The 18,453-nt window shown below is 34.7% G+C and overlaps 3 protein-coding genes across 3 annotated transcripts; 2 read left to right on the top strand and 1 right to left on the bottom strand.

The window, feature by feature from the left end:
• The first annotated feature begins 2,028 nt into the window (after positions 1 to 2,028).
• Positions 2,029 to 2,783, top strand: LOC133854682 (receptor-like protein 56). The gene has a single exon (XM_062290936.1). It carries the CDS (start codon positions 2,097 to 2,099, stop codon positions 2,679 to 2,681), a length of 585 nt encoding a protein of 194 aa, XP_062146920.1. The 5' UTR covers positions 2,029 to 2,096; the 3' UTR covers positions 2,682 to 2,783.
• A 2,015-nt stretch (positions 2,784 to 4,798) lies between these two features.
• LOC133853635 (ubiquitin carboxyl-terminal hydrolase 21) lies at positions 4,799 to 9,449 on the top strand. Its single transcript, XM_062289630.1, has 8 exons — positions 4,799 to 5,679; positions 5,804 to 5,924; positions 6,049 to 6,159; positions 6,519 to 6,691; positions 6,847 to 7,185; positions 7,600 to 7,722; positions 8,275 to 8,836; positions 8,933 to 9,449. The coding sequence occupies exons 1-8, from the start codon at positions 5,077 to 5,079 to the stop codon at positions 9,235 to 9,237; spliced, it is 2,337 nt and encodes a 778-aa protein (XP_062145614.1). The 5' UTR covers positions 4,799 to 5,076; the 3' UTR covers positions 9,238 to 9,449.
• Positions 9,450 to 10,474: 1,025 nt separating this feature from the next.
• Positions 10,475 to 10,918, bottom strand: LOC133853989 (RING-H2 finger protein ATL75-like). Its single transcript, XM_062290012.1, has one exon. It carries the CDS (start codon positions 10,916 to 10,918, stop codon positions 10,475 to 10,477), a length of 444 nt encoding a protein of 147 aa, XP_062145996.1.
• Between the last annotated feature and the right edge of the window lie 7,535 nt (positions 10,919 to 18,453).

The raw sequence follows: 18,453 nt of genomic DNA, 5'->3' as shown, positions 1-18,453 counted from the left end.
AATAAAGGGATGGAATAAATGGTTCCTCAAACAGAATGCAAGGCATGAATAAGATATGACATGATAAACAATGCAATGCAAACATACCTGACATGTACTAAGATTTTGGAATCAAAATCATAGGCATGGTGAGACTTCACCTTTACTAGGTGAATCCACTCCCCCCTCAAAGGGTGAATGGTCTCATTATTGTTGACCCATACCTGCATGACCCGTGGATGTGGTTTGCAGGTCTTGTCCATGTCGATCATTCTCATTAGCATACCTTGCTTCAGGCTCAGCAACCCCTCAGCCATGGTTGCTGTTGGGCTTCTGTGGCTTTCTCTTGTAGCGTCTTGATTTGTTCTTCATAGGTTTGCCACTTTGATTGGCAGGAACAAACTTCTACTGATGCCGTGGAGCTTGATGTGCCGCCGAAGGTAGAGTGTCTGATGTAGCTTTTGTTGGCAGCTTCCTCTGAACCTTCGTCTTGGGAGCCTGGAGTTGTGGACATTTGGGTCGGATGTGATCGGTGATGCCGCAGTGATGACAGGTGGGCAGGTTTCTTTTGTTGGAATACTGCTTGACTTTCTCTGCAAAAATATGGTTAGCATTCTTACAAACAATATTGCCCTTACCTTTTATATGTTTCATATGCGGAGGGACATATTTTGATAAGGATGAATCTTCAACTTCACTTTTCATTAGAGCATCTTGCTTAATCCAAGGCTTGTGGAATTTCAACACATAAGAATTTGGCCTAATATGACCATTCTTCCCACAATTATTACACTTATTAATAAACTTACCTTGTATTCTTGATTCCTTGGATTTATGCATCACACGATTAGTTAAGTAAGAATCTTCTATACAAGCTGTATCTATTATCACATGTTTAATAGCAATAAAATCTAATTCAAAATCAGAAGCATGTGAAGTAGAAATACTCAAATTATCAACAATTAAATAAGGCTTGTTTGAAATATCTGTATGAATTCAAAGCATGCTTTTCAAATTATCACTAGAAAATTTTTCCAATTTATTCTCTAGTGCATCAATGGTATTAAGCAACATGGTATTCTCAGATTTCAAAGAGTCAATCAAAACATGTTAGTTTTTGTGTTGGCTGCATTCTGTTGGACAAAATCACTTCTATGTATGTTGCTGCTTTCACAGGGATGCTGCTTTATCCAGTGATGGAGATCAAGGAACCGCTTCAAAGGATCTCGTTCAAGTACCAATTGGGCCGGTTACGAGAGCACGAGCAAAGAAGTTCAAGGATGTACTCAACGGACTCATTCAAGAGTATGGGCTCAAGAAAATTCGTGGAGGCCCAATAAGCATGTTCCACGTGGGCAACAAAGAATTGTCACCTTGATTCAAGTTATAGAAGGATCCGGCCAAGGCTAAGAATTGGCAAGAAATATTTTGGGTCTATTCTAGAAGGATCGGATTGCATGGCTATTCTAGGTGCCACTTTCTTTCCATTTATGTTGTCCTCAAATGCATTAGAAGGCAAAATCCCTTGGTCATTTGGTAATTTGACTCTTGAAATATTAGATCTTTCTTATAACATGTTCTCAGGAACAATGCCACAAAGTTTGACTAGAGATGGCAGCCACCTAGGATATCTAGATCTATCAAACAATAAATTGCAAGGAGAAATGCTCCCAAGGAACTCCAACATGACATGGTTGAAGTGTTTACTACTTGGCAACAATCACTTTGAAGGAGTCATCGCACCCACAATATCAAACAGTCCCGCTTTGGAAATCTTAGATGTTCGAAATAATCACTTGTCTGGTAATATTCCAAAGGGGTTGTATGATCATCCTAGTTTGGCGGTAGTTATTTTTAGTGGAAATCGCTTTGAAGGTCACTTACTCCGAAGAATCTGTCAAATGGAACGTTTGCGAGTTTTTGATATCTCTAATAATAATGTTTCAGGCCGAATTCCCTCTTGCCTTGACAACATTACGTTTTGGAGGAAGACTTATCCAATCAAAGGGTTTAAAAATTCTACATGTCCATTTCGAGTTCACTCTTCATATGAAATTGGAGTGTCTTGGCGAATAAAAAAAATAGTATATAATTTTAAAGGGGCACCATTTTGGTTGATGACCGGAATTGACATGTCATCCAACCAATTGACAGGTTGCATTCCTTCTGAAATGGGAGACTTGTCACTGCTTCGATTCTTGAACTTGTCAAATAATTTTCTAACAGGTCCCATTCCAAATTCTTTCAGAAACTTGAAAAACGTGGAGAGCTTGGATCTTTCTCACAACAAGTTGAGTGAGAAAATCCCTTATGAATTGGTTGGACTCACTTCTCTATCTACATTTAGTGTTGCATATAACAATCTTTCAGGAAAAATCCCATTTGAGAGGCAGTTCTCAACGTTCAGGATGCAGTGCTATGATGGCAATCCGAATCTTTGTGGAGATCCCCTGCCAAGAAAATGCTCAATCACAAACAGGCTTGAACATGAACATAAGGGCCAAAGTAAGGACAAAGAAGAAGGGACTAGTATAATTGATAGCCCTTTATTTTTCTATGCATTTGTTGTTGTCTCTTATGCATTTGGATTTTGGGTTTTCTTTGGGATCCTAATCATTAAGAAGAGTTGGAGGCATAACTATTTTAGAGTTGTGGACAGATTTATTGAGTCTTGTTTTGAAATGCTTTCCAAGTATTGGTGATTTACAACCAACTTTGTAATGGAAGCATAAAAGATATATGAACTTCAAAGTAATGTTTATCTTTAATAAAGTTGTTGTATGGCAGAGTGGTCATAACTTACATTTGGAAGTAAAAGTTGTATATAAATTGTTTTGGGTTCTGGGATTTTATTATAGATTATGAGATTTATTGTTGTTAAATGATATGGCTCTTTACTATGTTGTTAAATGATATGGCTCCCGAAAAGAAGCGTGACAATTGGAAAATTAATAGTCAAGCCGTACGCTAAAATAATCTTTTTAAGTCTAAATATTCCAATGGCAATAATAATGTGAATATTAAAGAAAAAATTGTTAAATAGTGAACTAAAAATAATAATATTACCTCATTGATGACCAAAATTTAACATTTTAAATGGTTTTAAGGTGGTTAAAATTGTTAAATAGGACAAAACTTTCCAACATGCAATTTCATATTTGGGTGCATATTAGTTCAATAGGTGTGCAAAAATTTAATTAACAACGAATAATAAAAAGTAGGTTGAAAAATAACCAAAATTTAATATATCAAATGGTTTCAGAATGACTAAATATATGACAAGTAGCATTTAATGACTGTTTTTGTTGTTGTTTAATATGGGTTTAATTCAATACTCAACCATCACCATAGGGCAAAAATCAAGAGCTATTTGAATTTCATAAATTCCTTTATAACCTTTTTTTTTTCTTTCCCTTTTTCATTATTATTATTTATATTTTTTACTTTGATCTTTTCTAGAACGTTTTTCAAAAAAAAAAAAAAAAAATTTAATGAAAAACTCACGCTAGTTAAGCTTATTGTTATTGTAATATCTATACAAATAGGAGTTAATAGTTATTAAAATCCACTAATTTCTTATCAAGATTCCAATGCACCATACTCTATGGGTGTGCAAGCGGTTATTACTTTTTAATAAGCGCACTCGTTTTGTTAGGGCCGGTTAGCTGCAAACTAGTAGCAATGCGGTTTTTGAAGGCCAAATAACAACCGTTAACTATTTATAAAGTAATAGGTTTTTTGGGGTATTTTTTTTTGGACATATTTTAAACTTTTTTTTTTTTTTTTTTGTATGCTTTGTGAGTTTGAGTGTTAGATTTTTGAAATCATAATTTAATTTTTATTTGGTGTACGAATTTCGAAATTTGAGTTTTTTTAAAAAATTAAATAAAATATGATTTGTTTAGAAAAAGTTTAATAAAATATGATTTGTTTTTTAAAAAAAGCAAAATTAGTATCATATTTATTTTTTAGAATTCTTTTACCAAACATTAGAATCTATAGACTTAGAGTGCTTCAAAATCTGATTGACCACATGCAGTCGCTATGCCAAAATCACAAATTTATATATTTGGTTAGTGATTATTAACCGCTTTAGCTTATGTTTAAAATCGTTAACTTAAACTGACTTAGAAGATTGTAGTTATGATTATTAGCAGTTAACAGTTAATAATTGCTGCGCTTGTACTCTTCTGTCATACAGCCCAAACTTTATTGAGTCTATTCCAACTTGGTGTTGTAGCCACATGACTTGCTTTGGCCTCTCTGTATGAAGATTCTGAATAAGTAGTATTGGAAATAGATTCATAGTATTGACCTCGAGAGCATTATGTTTTGATTTCAAATCGAGAGAATGGGCTATTGGGTATCTTGCCATATGAGCTTGATTATACATACAAGACCTTTTACAATTCCTCACCAAGGCTTGCCTTCCCAGACTGTTAAGTAGATAAATACAAGTATAGTTAGAAGTTGTGACACTAAAATGAGGTTGCCCTGCTCAAACATTCTAACAGCCATGACCTTTTAAGCCCATTCTTACTGGATTTTGCCATTGGAGTCTTCCCCTTTTTAAAGTTTGGTTCTATTTGTACTATTTTATGTTTTTTGTAATTATTTTTTTGCATATATATTTTTTTTTGGTCAAATTTACTATTAAATTTATAAGACCACGTACACATATGTTGTGTGGGGATGAAAGAATGTTGAATAACAATTCTTAAAAGGAAAAAATAAAATAAAAAATTCTGGTTTATTACTTGCGCATAAAGAAAAGGAAAAATCTTGATGATTTATCTCTTTCTCCCACAGTCCTACAAATCTCTTTCCTTAAAATTTGGTCTGAGCGGAAAAACCAAAATAATGATGTACTGAGGTTTCCCTCCATTTTCAAAATCTCAAATCCCCCACAAACCAAACCATATTTCAAACACTTTTCACTTTCCCTCTTTCTTCGCCCCCTCCCCAATACAAAACCCTAGAATTTCCCAAACTCAAATTTGGAGCCAAAACAATCTCTGAAAGATCTCTTCAAAACCCACTTCTCATTTTCACATTTCTTACCAATAACACACGCAAAACAGAGCGTCTGAATCTGCCATGGAAACCCATCTCAGAGAAACCCTAGAACCCGACTCTGCTCCTTCAGATTTTACTATTTCCGAAGAAATGTTTGATGGGTCTTCATCATTGTCTCCTGAACTGCCTGTTTCTGAAGAAATTCTTCGTGGGTCTTCAACATCTTTTCCTTGCGAAGCCCTTGGTGATCTTTCTTTGGTTGCTGCATCAAATCAAAACGGGTCTTCTCCACATTTAGGTAAAAGAGCCCAAGATGATCGATCTTTGGTCCTTTCGGCATCGAATCCAACTGGGTCTTCAACAATTTTACCTCCTATTAACGAAACCCTAGGTGGGTCTTCTTCTATGCCCGCGCAAACAGAACCCGTTGATGATTATCCCAATTTCTCTATCTGTAGTGATGAGGAAACCCTACAACTGGAACCATTTACCTCTTCCCCTGATCGCTTTTTGGGTAACAATTTATTGGACTCTTCGTCATCGCGATGGTCTTCTTCACATGGTTCTTCGCCATGGCCATCTTGCTCTTCCTCCAGAGGCACCTGGTCTTTATCGCCTTCTTCCGAAGAAACCAAGCCTTCAGCCCTTTCATTCTCTATCGGCGATATCAAGCCGTATATGGTGGTATGCTTTGTATGCTTTGTATGTTTTTTTTCAGGATTATTATATAGGTTTGTGTATACGTGTGTATATATATACAATTTGGGGGTATTGAATTTTTTTTTGGGTCTGAGTGCTGGTTTTGTAGGGTGCAGGGCTTGCAAATCTAGGCAACACATGCTTTATTAATGCCGTCTTGCAATGCTTTACGCATACTGTGCCACTTGTCCAGGCTCTTCGTTCTTGCCATCATGCCACGCCCTGTGACCGTAAGATCAAGGATTCTATCGCATTTTCGCATTTTAATTTAACCCTTTTTTTGGGGGTTGTTTTATGTGATTTACTCCTGGAATTAGCACCTTTTTGTTCAATTTTCAGTGTTGCAATTTTCAGGTGGTAGTGAAGGGTTCTGTGTTCTTTGTGCTCTCCTTGACCATGTTGAACGGTCCTTAGCTTCTCCAGGAGGGATTATTTCACCTTTGAAACTTGTCGATAATTTGAACTGTATCCTTTTGAACTTCTGTTTATGTTTTTTCTGAATTTATCCTTTATTAAATATAATGGTAGATATGTCATTAGTTACTAGTTTAGATTTTGGTGCGTTATCCTGAATTTTGTTAGTTATTGTTATTTTGATGACTAACTGGAAAATAGCAATAGCATTGTTGTTATGATGATACAGAATGTGAGCTTAATTTGTAATCATTAAGCTGTACTAGTGCAGATCTCTAAATAGTTTAGCATCCCTTATTCTATCTGTTGTTAATGAAATGCTATTTGTAATACATGATTTCTGTTATTTGAAAATTTCGAAGGGCATTTTTTTTAAAGAACCTTTGTGATTCTTGATGTTGAACAATTAGATATATCATCTTGTTTTCAGAGATACCAGCAGGAAGATGCCCATGAATTTCTGCAATGCTTTTTAGATAAACTTGAGAGGTGTTGTTTGGATTTGAAGATAAAGGATAAGAGTCTCTTACCCCAAGATAATAACCTTGTGGAAAGGGTTTTTGGTGGCCGTCTTGTAAGTAAGGTATGCGCATAGAAGTGAGTTCCTCTTATTTGCAACAATTAAATGTTTATTGTGAAATCATTGCTCTCCTTTTTGTTTGTTTGTTTTTGTTTTTGTTTTGCTTTTTTTAATGTTTGGGTTGTGTTCAGAAAATAATATCATTGTTTGAATTTCAGCTTCGATGTTGCAATTGTGGACACTCTTCTGATACATATGAACCTCTGATAGACCTGAGTTTGGAGATTGAAGATGTGGACACTCTTCCACGTGCCTTGGAGTCTTTTACCAAGGTGGAAAAGATTGAAGATTCAGGGACAAGATTTATATGTGAGAAATGCAAGGAGGAAGTGTTGATGGAGAAGCAATTTATGCTGGACCAGGCTCCTTCAGTTGCTGCATTCCATTTGAAAAGATTCAAAACTGATGGGTCCTTTGTTGAGAAGGTTGACAAGCATGTGGAATTCCCTTTGGAGTTGGATTTGCGGCCCTACACTACTGTCTGTCGGAACAATAATGTGAGCTGCAGTCTATCTATTTCATAAAAATGTTCTTGGCCTCAAGATTTGTTTTCATGTGATAATGGCAATTATATGAATTGAATGATTTGTAAGAGTAGTCATTTCACTCATTTTATAACAGAAAAGAGGAAAATATCTTCATCTAATTTGGAGATCAAGGCTATTTATGGGTTCATGTGCTGAGAGAAAGAAGTATAGTTTGAATGAGTTTATAAGCATGTATAGATTTGGTTGGAATTTTTTTGTTTAATTCACGTGCTATATCTTGTGCAATAGCTGTAGTTGTGTACAGGTATTTGGTAGATTGTTCGTCTTTAGGTCTGCATTTGGTAGATCGTTTTACTTTAGGTCTTCATTTTAAATTATCAAATGCTGAAGTGCTTATTTCCTCTCTCCTGCTTTCTACTATAGGTGGAATTGAGGTATAACCTGTATGCAATTGTTGTGCATATTGGGTTTTCATCTACTTCTGGGCATTACTTCTGCTTCATTCGGTCCTCCCCAGAGACATGGTATAGGTTGGATGACTCAAAGGTAATAGCTTCTAGCTTCTAATTCAATATCTTTGCTAGCTATTAAGCATTACTATGTTGCCTTAACCATGGAGTTAGCCTGTGGTGCCTAAAACCAGAATAATGGATCGATATTGCATTGCCAACCCTTGAGATTTTGGATTTTATTTTATTTATTCTGGTGAACATTTTCCTACCTCAAATACTTTTTGGGTTTGATTAGTTTGATGTTCAACTTGAAACAGTTCTCAGATATATGCGGTTTGCATTTTGAAAATTTTCCCAAAAGGTTTTTGCAGCTTTCCTTGCCAGTTTCTTTAGGTTATAAAATTGGCTGGACAACCTCAGTTTAATGCTTTATCGATGTTTTCTTTGTGGTTAGATTGTTGTATCTGTACTCACCTGTTATTTTGTGGTGTGGACATAAAAATTTGCAAATGTTAAAATTTTTCACTGGTATTCTGTAAAAAAAGTGTTTTTCTGGTTGGCTAATGTCCGTCAGTTTTTGTCTTAAGAGATTGTAATAGCTTATAAATTTGAAAAGAAAACTTATTTTTTGACTGATCTCTTCTAGGTCACTAGTGTTGCAGAAGAGTTTGTGCTATCTCAGGAGGCCTACATTTTGTTCTATGCAAGGGAGGGTACACCCTGGTTTTCAAGTTCAATGGAAGCACAAAAGCCATTCTTTGATCCAAACATATTGAATACATCTCCCAAGTCAGTTCTAGATAATGCGGATAGTGTCTGTGCTTTGTATCCTAGCATGGCTGGTACCATTAATTGTGATGCCAATGAATCCAGAAATGCTGCTGAGGGAAATTCTTCTGTGTTACCCTGTGGATCAAGACAAGAAGGGTTTGAGGTCAGTGATGTTAGAGATGCCGCTGCTGGGAGTTCTGTACATTTGTCAAAGCAAGATGAACCTAAAGATGATACTCCCATGGATTACACTTCAGCACAACTTGGGGCTCGTAATCGCTGTGATGGATCATACAATGATGAGAAATTGTGTACTACATCCTCTCCTGGGGGAAATAACTGGCGTAAGGGGATTGATGAAGTTAAAGACGACGGTTTTCACCCGCTAACTCCACCTGGATCTCCAAGTCCAGAAAAGGTTTCTTTGGCATCTCATGGTAAACCGAATGAACTCCTATAAAAGATTTTTGTCACCTTTTCTTATTAAATAATGCAGTAAAACTAACACAATGAACTGGTGTGGATTTTGTCAGGTGTGAAGTATCATATTCCCCGTGATCATCTTAAAAAGGAGAAGCCAGTTTGCAGTAAAATACAGTTGAACGAGAGTGTGGAAGATTCAGAGAGAAAGGCAGCTTTGAGATGCATTTCAAAGAGTGCGCCCAGTAGGCGCGCGAAACTTATGGCTGCTCTGCTAGACAAGCCGAGTGAAGGTTCTCTGAACAAGAGGAAAAGAATGGTATCTTCCCCATGTAAGAAGACCGGCCCCCATAGTGCTCGCCGTAAAGCTAACCATAATTCAATGATGCAGCCTGTGGCAACTGCAATTTTCCGCTGACAGTGAGTTTTTGCTTAAAACGCTCACCTGTCTTTTGAGACTTGAGAGCTCTGCTTTTGTGATTGATATTACATGAGATGCAATGCTTATGTGGAAGCCTTTGATAGGAGATAGAAATAAATTGAGATATTAACCAAAATTCCATCTTGAATAGTCGAATAGATGATTGACAGCCAGTCCTCAAATATCATATGTTGTCTATATTTGGATCCTGCTTCACCTTTCACTATTTGTTTGTGAATATCAGGAAAATTAAAAAAATAAAATAAAATGAATTCTTTGGTTCTGTAGTTGTAAGTCATATTTAACACGAAATTTAAAAAAAAAAAAAAAGAAGTAAAAGTTAGAAAGTACACATGTATTCTATCATTATACCATCTTGTTGGCGGGACAATTTTGTTAGATCGGGCTTTTGACCATCTCACATGAAAACAAATTGGTGTCCAATTAGTGAGGGAAGTCGGTCTTTCTCGCAAGGCATGTTCTAATAGCTATTTACGTGAGGAAGGCGATATTGTTATATCCTAACAATCAATTTCTCATTGTGACTTCAAAACTGTGGTTTGCAATAGCAAACAACAATATAATCACAATTGATCCCCTCCCCCTCTCCCATGTTTGAATAGAAAAAAAAAAAAAAAACAATATAATCACAATTATTCTTTAATGAAGATTCTATCAAAGAATTGAGGCAAAAGGAATAGAAAATTACTCATTGAATATTTTATATTGATAATTTGATAAAAATACATAAGTTGGAGGTTAGGGTTCGTTTGAGTTTGCGATTTTAAAAAATATGATTTAAAATAACGATTTTAAAATGTGTAATTTTTTGTTTTTTAAAAAGCACTATTTTACTTGCGATTTGAAAAAACAATTTTTTTGTGTTTTCAAAAAAATGCAGTTTTCAAACGATTTATGTTCTGCGAGTTGATTTAAAATCGTACTTATTGTCTACGAAATCGCAATTCTAAACGCACTCTTAAGTTATCTTATTAGGCTTATATAGAGACTAAATTTAATAATAATAAAAAAACAAAATAAAAACACTTTGTGATAAATAAAATACAAAACGACAATTTTCGCTTAGTAAACGATGAAATTATGAAATTTTCATGAAATACAAAATTGTGGCATTCTGAATAATGAAAAAAAAAAAAAAAAAAAAAAAAGGAAAAAAAAGAAAAAGGGCTTGCACCCATAAAAGATTACATCCAAAAATTTATCCGTCTTCCTTTCACACAAGATCGTCTCCAGCAATATTAGGCAATGCTTCTTCATCTTCCAAGGAATGGCGGCAAACTGGGCAGGTAAGATTTGGGCGTTGCAGCCAAGCATCAATGCACGGCACATGGAACTCGTGGTTACACTGAGGAAACACTCGGCACCATTCTCCATCCTTGAATTCATCCAAGCAAATCGCGCACTCGTTGCCGCCGCCGTCTGTCGACGCTATTCCGTTGCTTTTGTCGCTGATTCGTATGATGACGGGCGGCATAAGTTGTTCTATTTCATGGCTCTTGATTATTGGCTCAACAGTGGCCGCCATTAATTTTGGAAGTATGAACTTGTCAAAGAGCCAGAGAAGTACGATTATAGCGATCGAAATTGCAATAAGTACTGCCCAGAGCAGCAAATTATTTTCTTCGTTAAGAGCGGCCTGAGGAATTTGAGGATCCATTGTTTGATTCTTGGAGCTTAACTACTAGCTTCGATCGAGTTTGTGAGTTCTTCTCTATTCGATCGAATATATATATATATATATATAAGTTTCAGCAATTAACGTTGTAGTAGTATTCCTTATGAACTTGGATTTCCTTGTTAGCCCATGAAGTCGGTGGAACAAGCTATCAGAAATTCACAATAGTTTGTTACATTAAATTTTTTGATTTTTAATTTAAGTTTTAATCCATTTAAAATTACTACCTCGGTTTTCAATAAATAAAAGAAAAAAGAAAAAGAAAAATCATATTTAACCCTTAAGTTTTTATCTAATTTGAATTTAGTCATTGAGTTTTTAATTTCAAGAATATGGTCACTAGATTTTGCCCAGAATTTAAATAGGTTTGTCTATTGCTTTTTTGTCAAAATAAACGACTTGTAATATGTCACGTGTCTTAATTGACACGTTAGCGTTTATATCAACGTCATATCATTAAGCGCCAAATTATCTATATATAAAAAAAAAGACACCAACTCAAAAAACAAAAATTATCTTCTTAATTTGTAATCTTAATCTTTTAGATTTGTAGCATTGGAGGAAAAATTATATACTTTGACGTTGAGATAGACTTTGACGTGTTAAATGAGACACACGTAACAAATAGAAAATTGTTCTTTGACGGTAAAGTACTGATAGAAGGATCAATTTAAAACTTGAGTAAAATTTAAGGACATTATTCTTAAAATTGAAAATCTAATGACTAAATTCAAATAAGATGAAAATTTAGGAGTTAAATATGATTTTTCCCAAAAAAAAGAAAAAGAAAAAGAAAAAGAAAAAGAAACCTACTTGTTAAGTATTCATCACTTTCAAAAGCATTCCCTCCATTAGCTGTTTTGTCTAAATAGATGACTGATTTTTTAAAAGTAATGTTATTTAATAAATTGTTATACACTTGTCGTATAATTGGGAATCTGAGACGATGTTATATTAAAAATTAACTATTATTTTTTTAAAAAGTTTTGATCAAATGTTTGATTTTTACTGCTACTTAACTGCCACTTAATCAAATTGTATGGCAATTGTATATAACAGTCTACAAAACAGAAGGAGAAAAATCCTAAAAAAAAAAAAGAAAGAGAAAAAGAATTTTGATGCCTCATGATCAAGAAACTGATTCAACCAGCTAGTTTCCCTAATCTTTTGACAAGTTCTGGCATGGGGCTTGGAGACAGCTTTCATAACCGGTGTCCACTCCTCCTCTAGTCGAAAATAGAAGCCCAACGCCTCGGAAAAAGTAGAAATAAAATAATATAAAAAATTAGAAGCGTAATAAAATGGGGTTTTATATTGAAAAGGGGGAGGAAGCAGGTCAAGAGTCCCCTCCAATCACTACCCATTTTGAATACATCTGACTTGCTCCACTCGCCCGCTCTCAAAACGGATCAATTTATTCAAAACTCCTACAATTTCAAAAGTTATGTGAATTTAAGTTTTTTTCGTACATCGAACGTAATGAAAAAAGTTACATATTAAAAATGTGACATGTTGCTAATAAGAACTGATAATATTTTCATCAAGTTCTTTCACTTTATGTTGTAGAAAAACTGTTGGAGCAAATGACTCATATTCTTTCAGGCTTAGAGAGTAATACTAAAATATCAGTATAGTCGTAAGTTGTTGGAGCGAAGCGATGCCCCCATGGAACGGTACATAGTATTTTAGAGTTTTTTTTTTTTTTTAATCTGTCGGTATAGTCAGATTTTCATACAAGTATATCATGCTATATAACTTTAAATCATTCAGTGAAATATAATTGTTTCGTTTGGTTCATCAGGCAGTAATCATGATCAGCAGTTTTATAGGCATTTCATGAAGAGGCGGAAGATCTTAGACAGCGAGCTAGAGCCGCCGGGCTCGGAAAACTGTCCTGAGAATGTGGTGGTAGTGATGGACCGTGGACGGGATGGATGGAAGAGTTCACAACTGAATGGGCCCTCAAGAATGTTGTTGTGCCTGGTTCTGTCGTCACTCTCGTTGGTGTCATGCCATGGCTTAACATTCCACCTAAATGCATGCACAACTTCATCTATCTAAATTGCTGTTTATGCAAAATAATTCATTTTAAGGAGTAGTGTACGTTATATATTAAGGGTGCGCTTTGCACTGTGATTTCGTACAAGTGCGATTTTAATTAATTAAACAAAAAAACAGAAAATGAACCGTTTGAGATTGCATTTTTTAAAAAATTGTTTTTCTATGTTTTCAAATCGTAGGTAAGTTGGTTTTTTTTTTTTTTTTTAAAAAACGCACAATTTTAAAAGCTAAACTGTGATTTTAAAGGCTAAACGGCGATTTTGTCAAACGCTTAACTGTATTTTTAAAAATCACATTTTAAAATTGTGTTATTACCGTGCACAACAATGATGAATAATATGGAATCGAAAAGAGAGGGAGCAAGAGAAAATTAAGACACAGATTTACGTGGTTCGGTAATGTGCCTACGTCCACATGAGTGTGGCTGTTTCAATATAAGTTTAGGGTTACAGCATAACATATTTATAACAAAACCCTACTGTACGAACATATATGGAAAACCTCAGAATACCATGTACCGTACCATGGGGGCATTGCCCCTGCACTCCCACAACCTAATCGTCCTCAGGCAACATAAACTTAATTACGCCCAATAGTCCACTACTTTGGTACTCTCTATGTCTAAGAGAATATGAGCCACTTGTTTCAACAAATTAATATTGCTATTCTTAAATCATAAACCCAAATGGATTATTAGTAGACTACTATACCACTGTTAGTCTGTCATACAACTACATGTGATGATGTAGTAGTACTGAAAATGCACCCCAACAATCACTCTCTCAACGTGATGCTCCGACGACTTGAACCCATGGCCCTAAGTAATTTTGACACCATTTATTGGATCGGCCTTTGACCATCTGAATTGAAAACTTGGTGTAGTGGGTTAGCAATAGCAAACAACAATAGAATCACAACTCTTTTCAACCAAGATTTTATTAAAGAATTAAGCCAAAAGGGATTAAAAAAAAAAAACATTCATAGAGCGTTTCATATTAATAAACTGATTAATATATATACATAAGTTGGAGGCTAAAGCATCTATTAATTAGGCTTATATATAGCATAAATTCAAAACCCTAAACGATAATAAAAAAAAAAAACAAAATAAAAACACTTTGCGATAAAAATAATACAAAACAACAATTTTCACCCCGTAAATGTTAGAATAACGAAATTTTTATGAAATATAAATTGCAGCATTTTGAATAAGCTTTCCAATATATACTACTAAGTTTTTCTCAATCCGATATCATAATTAGCATGTATGGTTTTAAAAGGAGTGTAGCAACTCTCCAAATCCAAAAAAGAAAACTAGTACGTACCCATAAAAGATTACATCGAATTTTTATGCGTCTTTCTCTCACACAAGATCGTCTCCAGCAACATTAGGTGATGCTCCATCTTTCAAGGAATGGCGGCAAACTGGGCAAGTAAGATTTGGGCGGCGCAGCCAAGCATCAATGCACGGCACATGGAACTCGTGGTTGCACTGAGGAAACACTCGGCACCATTCTCCATCCTTGAATTCTTCCAAGCAAATCACGCACTGGTTGCCGCCGCCGCCGTCTTTCGACGTTGTTCCGTTGCTTTTGTCGCTGATTCGTATGATAACGGGCGGCATAAGTTGTTCTATTTCACGGCTCTTGATTCTTGGCTCAACAATAGCCGCCATTAATTTTGAAAGTATGAACTTGTCAAAGAGCCAGATAAGTAACATTACAGAGATCGAAATTGAAATAACTTCTGCCCAGCGCAGCAAATTATTTTGAATCGGAGAACACATAGTATGATTCTTGGAGCTAAATTACTAGCGACGAGTTTGTGGGTTCTTGTCTTTTCGATCTCCTAAAATTTTCTTACAATTAAGGACGAATATATATAAGAAACCTAGATCGATTTAATTTCCTTGTTAGTCCAGGAGTCGGTGGAAAAAGCTAGCTATCACAATAATTGGCTACATTATTTTTTTGAAAATTAAATAAATAAATAAATTAGGTTTTAATCCATTTAAAACCACTACCTAGGTTTTCAAAAAAAAAAAAGCCCTACCTTGTAAGTTTTCATCACTTTCAAAGAAGCTGTTAAGTTTAATTCTTTTAGGAGTAATGCTTGTTATATGGTTATTATATAATTAAAATTTTAAAATGATGTGGCAATGAAAATTAAAAATTATTATTTTTTAAATGTTGATTTAAAGCTAATTTTCATTGGTACAAATACAATCGTATATAACAGTATATTAAATAATATTATTTTTAGTTTTTATTTTTTACGGTGTTAGCAATTAATAAGTCAAAAATCCCAAAAAAAGAGAAAAGAATTTGGATGCCTCATGAACAAGAAACCGATTCAACCAGTTTCAATTCCTAATCTTTTGACAAGTTCTGGGGCTTGGGGACAGCTTTCTTAACCGGTTTCCACTCCTCCTTTAGTTGAAAATCGAACCCCAACGCGTCCGACACCTCTTCGGAGTTCCACCCAGATTTTCGGCGACTCCGAGAACCGATCCGCTTACAGACGTAGAGCGTCGAGAACCATTTGATTATCTAATTAATGACAAAACCGTGTCTCCCCCTTCGAAGAATTCAGAAGCAGAGACTTGTAAAATTTCGGATATATATATCCGACTCGATCCACCCGCCGGCTCTCAAAACGGATCCGATTAGTTCGATGAACTCGTTGACCCATTTCGGGATTTGGGACCTGGGCATCTTGAAGAAACGCTCCGACGAGATGAGTATCGAGTTCCTCACGTATTCATTCTTGTATTTGAAGAAACGCCATGGACGGAGTCTTAGAGATGAGCATCTTTTGGCATTGTCATAGTTTGCCGGAAAAGCCTTGTTTGTGTCGACCGACGCATAAACTATGCAAATTCTTGTTTATGTCGAACCCCATGCTGATGATTCGCTCAAGACAAACAGGCGCCAACTATTTAAGGACTAGAAAGGCCCTCCATCAATTCCCTTTCTTCTCTCTTTTCCTTTCTACATTGAACGAACAAATTAAGTAGGTTGGCAATATGGTTGTTTCGTTTGGATCACCAGGCAGTAATCGTGATCAGTAGTTTTATAGACGTTTCATGAAGAGGAAGAAGGCATTGGCAGAGGATCTCAGAATGCGAGAGTCGCCGGGCTCGGAAAACTGTCCTGACAATGTGGTGGTAGTGATGGACGGGATGGAAGAGTTCAAAACTGAGCCTCTGGAATGGGCCCTCCAGAATGTTGTTGTGCCTGGTTCTGTCGTCACTCTCGTTGGTGTCATGCCATGGCTTAACATTCCACGTAAATGCATGCATCTTCATCTATCTAAATTGCTGTTCATGCAAAATATATAATTCATTTTAAGGAGTAACCCTATATAACAGTACTAGAACAATTGAGATAATCTGGAATTAAAAATTAATTTTTAATTTTTTGATTTTTTTCTCTATAAATAAGGATAGATTTTCATTGACAAATCATCAAATTATATAACAGTCGTATAACGTACAATAAATAACATTATACTATAGTTTAGTTTTTTATTTTTTCATCATAACATAACTAATTTAATTTACTTGGCTTTTGGTACGTAGTCTCTTCCAAGACATGCCTTGATGTTTGGATGTTGAAATTCGAAGACTTACCTCGCGTAAATGAGAAAAGAGAGTTGCGGAGTAATGCCAAGTATCTAAGGCTTCAAGCAGTCGCAGAACTTTGCGGAAAATATGGGGTACAATCAATTTTTTTATTTTTTATTTTTTATTTTTATATTTTTTTAATCTTTAAAGATCTAAGTAACCATAATATATGTGTTTGGGGGAGGGGGGGTGGGGATTAAGAAGGGCGGAGCTAGGATTTGATATTTGGAGGGGCCAAAAATAAAGAAAAAAAATAAAATTTAGGAGTACAATTTAATTTAATTTTTTCTTTTAGAATTTTTTTTGGGACCTCCTTGAGCCTTTGGGAGGGCTAGACTCCCCAAGCCACAAGGTGGCTCCGCCCCTGCGTGGAAAGTTACATATTACACAAATATCGGACAAATATCCTACAAAGTTGATATGACAAGGGATCTATTAGCAACCAAAGCCAATACATGCATGATCCTAGAAAGCTACATGTAGATTACATTATCAGACAATTCCCGAGTCGATCAGAACCAGCCATCTTTTAAGGATTGATAGAATGCTGAAAGCTAGAGAAAACATTAACTCGAGACCTAATCTGGCCCGAGACAGTTTTATTGTTGTTGTTAGTGTTAGAATATATTAAAAAAATATAACCATGCGGCGCCGGTTTCTTAATAGTACGTACTCTAGACAAGGTGAAAAAAACATGTACTAATTGGAGCAACTTTGGATATATATATATATATTGTGGATGGAATCAAATTTGACTTGAATCATCTGACATCATGGAGAATCAAAATGTCAAGAGGAATGTGAATACAGCCGCTCATATCATAGCCCAAAAGATTATTTTGTGTGTTATAGATAAAGTTTGAGTTGAAGAAATTTCAAATATATCTGTGAAATTATTTCTAGGGAGATTTTGTGCTCTAGGTGATCGATTGAATTTTATTCAATAAAGATTGATTTAAAAAAAAAAAAAAACTCTAGGCAAGGTCAATTAATTAGAGAATAGAAAACTTTATAAACTGAACTTAATATTTTTTATTTTTATTTTTGTGTATGTACATGAAAGGCTTATTTATAGTTAATTGATATGGCCGGTTAGAATAGGAAATGCAATCAGACAATTAATGGAAAATATTGCAAAATAAAATCAGATTATACAAGAAAATAAATTAGTATCTAAAATACCAGGCAAATTAAAAAAAATATCAGAATATATTAGTACTAGTATTTTTTTTTTTTTTACATTTTAAAGATTAGGGCTACTTCATCATGAATTTGGTACTAAATTTTATAGGATATATGTTAATTATCTATGCCACATGTCATAATGTAGGTTGTGCCGCAAAAAAAGGTTGTAATGGGTTATCCCTCACGACTTTTGGTTGTTGAGCAAATCACGAGCCTTCATGCATGGGTGGTGTTCGATAGGCAGGCTTGCTACAACAAATTCAAGACCACGACAAGAACACACTATTTCAGATAAAATTTCACTAATAATTTTTTATTTTTTATTTTTTGAATTTTTTATTTTATCACTTTTTAAATAAGGCACTCAAACTTTAAAAATTAAGTGTCAATTTAGGGCATTACTCTTTCATTTTTTTTTTTTTTTTCAATTTTAACCCTTTTAAAATTTTTCGTTAAATCCTATTAAAATTTTCAAAATACTCATGTGTTTTGTTTATTTTTAAAAAAGAAATTATAATTTTTTTTTTCAAAGATTTAGGCATGAGTATTTTTGTAAATTTTGTTAAATTCTTATCAATACCTAAATCCTTGCAATTTTTTTTTTCCCTAAAAAAATTGAGGGAGATTTTAAAAATTTTGACATGAT

This window comes from Alnus glutinosa, chromosome 13 (genome assembly GCF_958979055.1).
Source record: "Alnus glutinosa chromosome 13, dhAlnGlut1.1, whole genome shotgun sequence".
Taxonomy (NCBI): domain Eukaryota; kingdom Viridiplantae; phylum Streptophyta; class Magnoliopsida; order Fagales; family Betulaceae; genus Alnus; species Alnus glutinosa.
The sequence above is the reverse complement of the archived record's forward strand: the minus strand, read 5'-3'. Positions and strand labels throughout refer to the sequence as shown.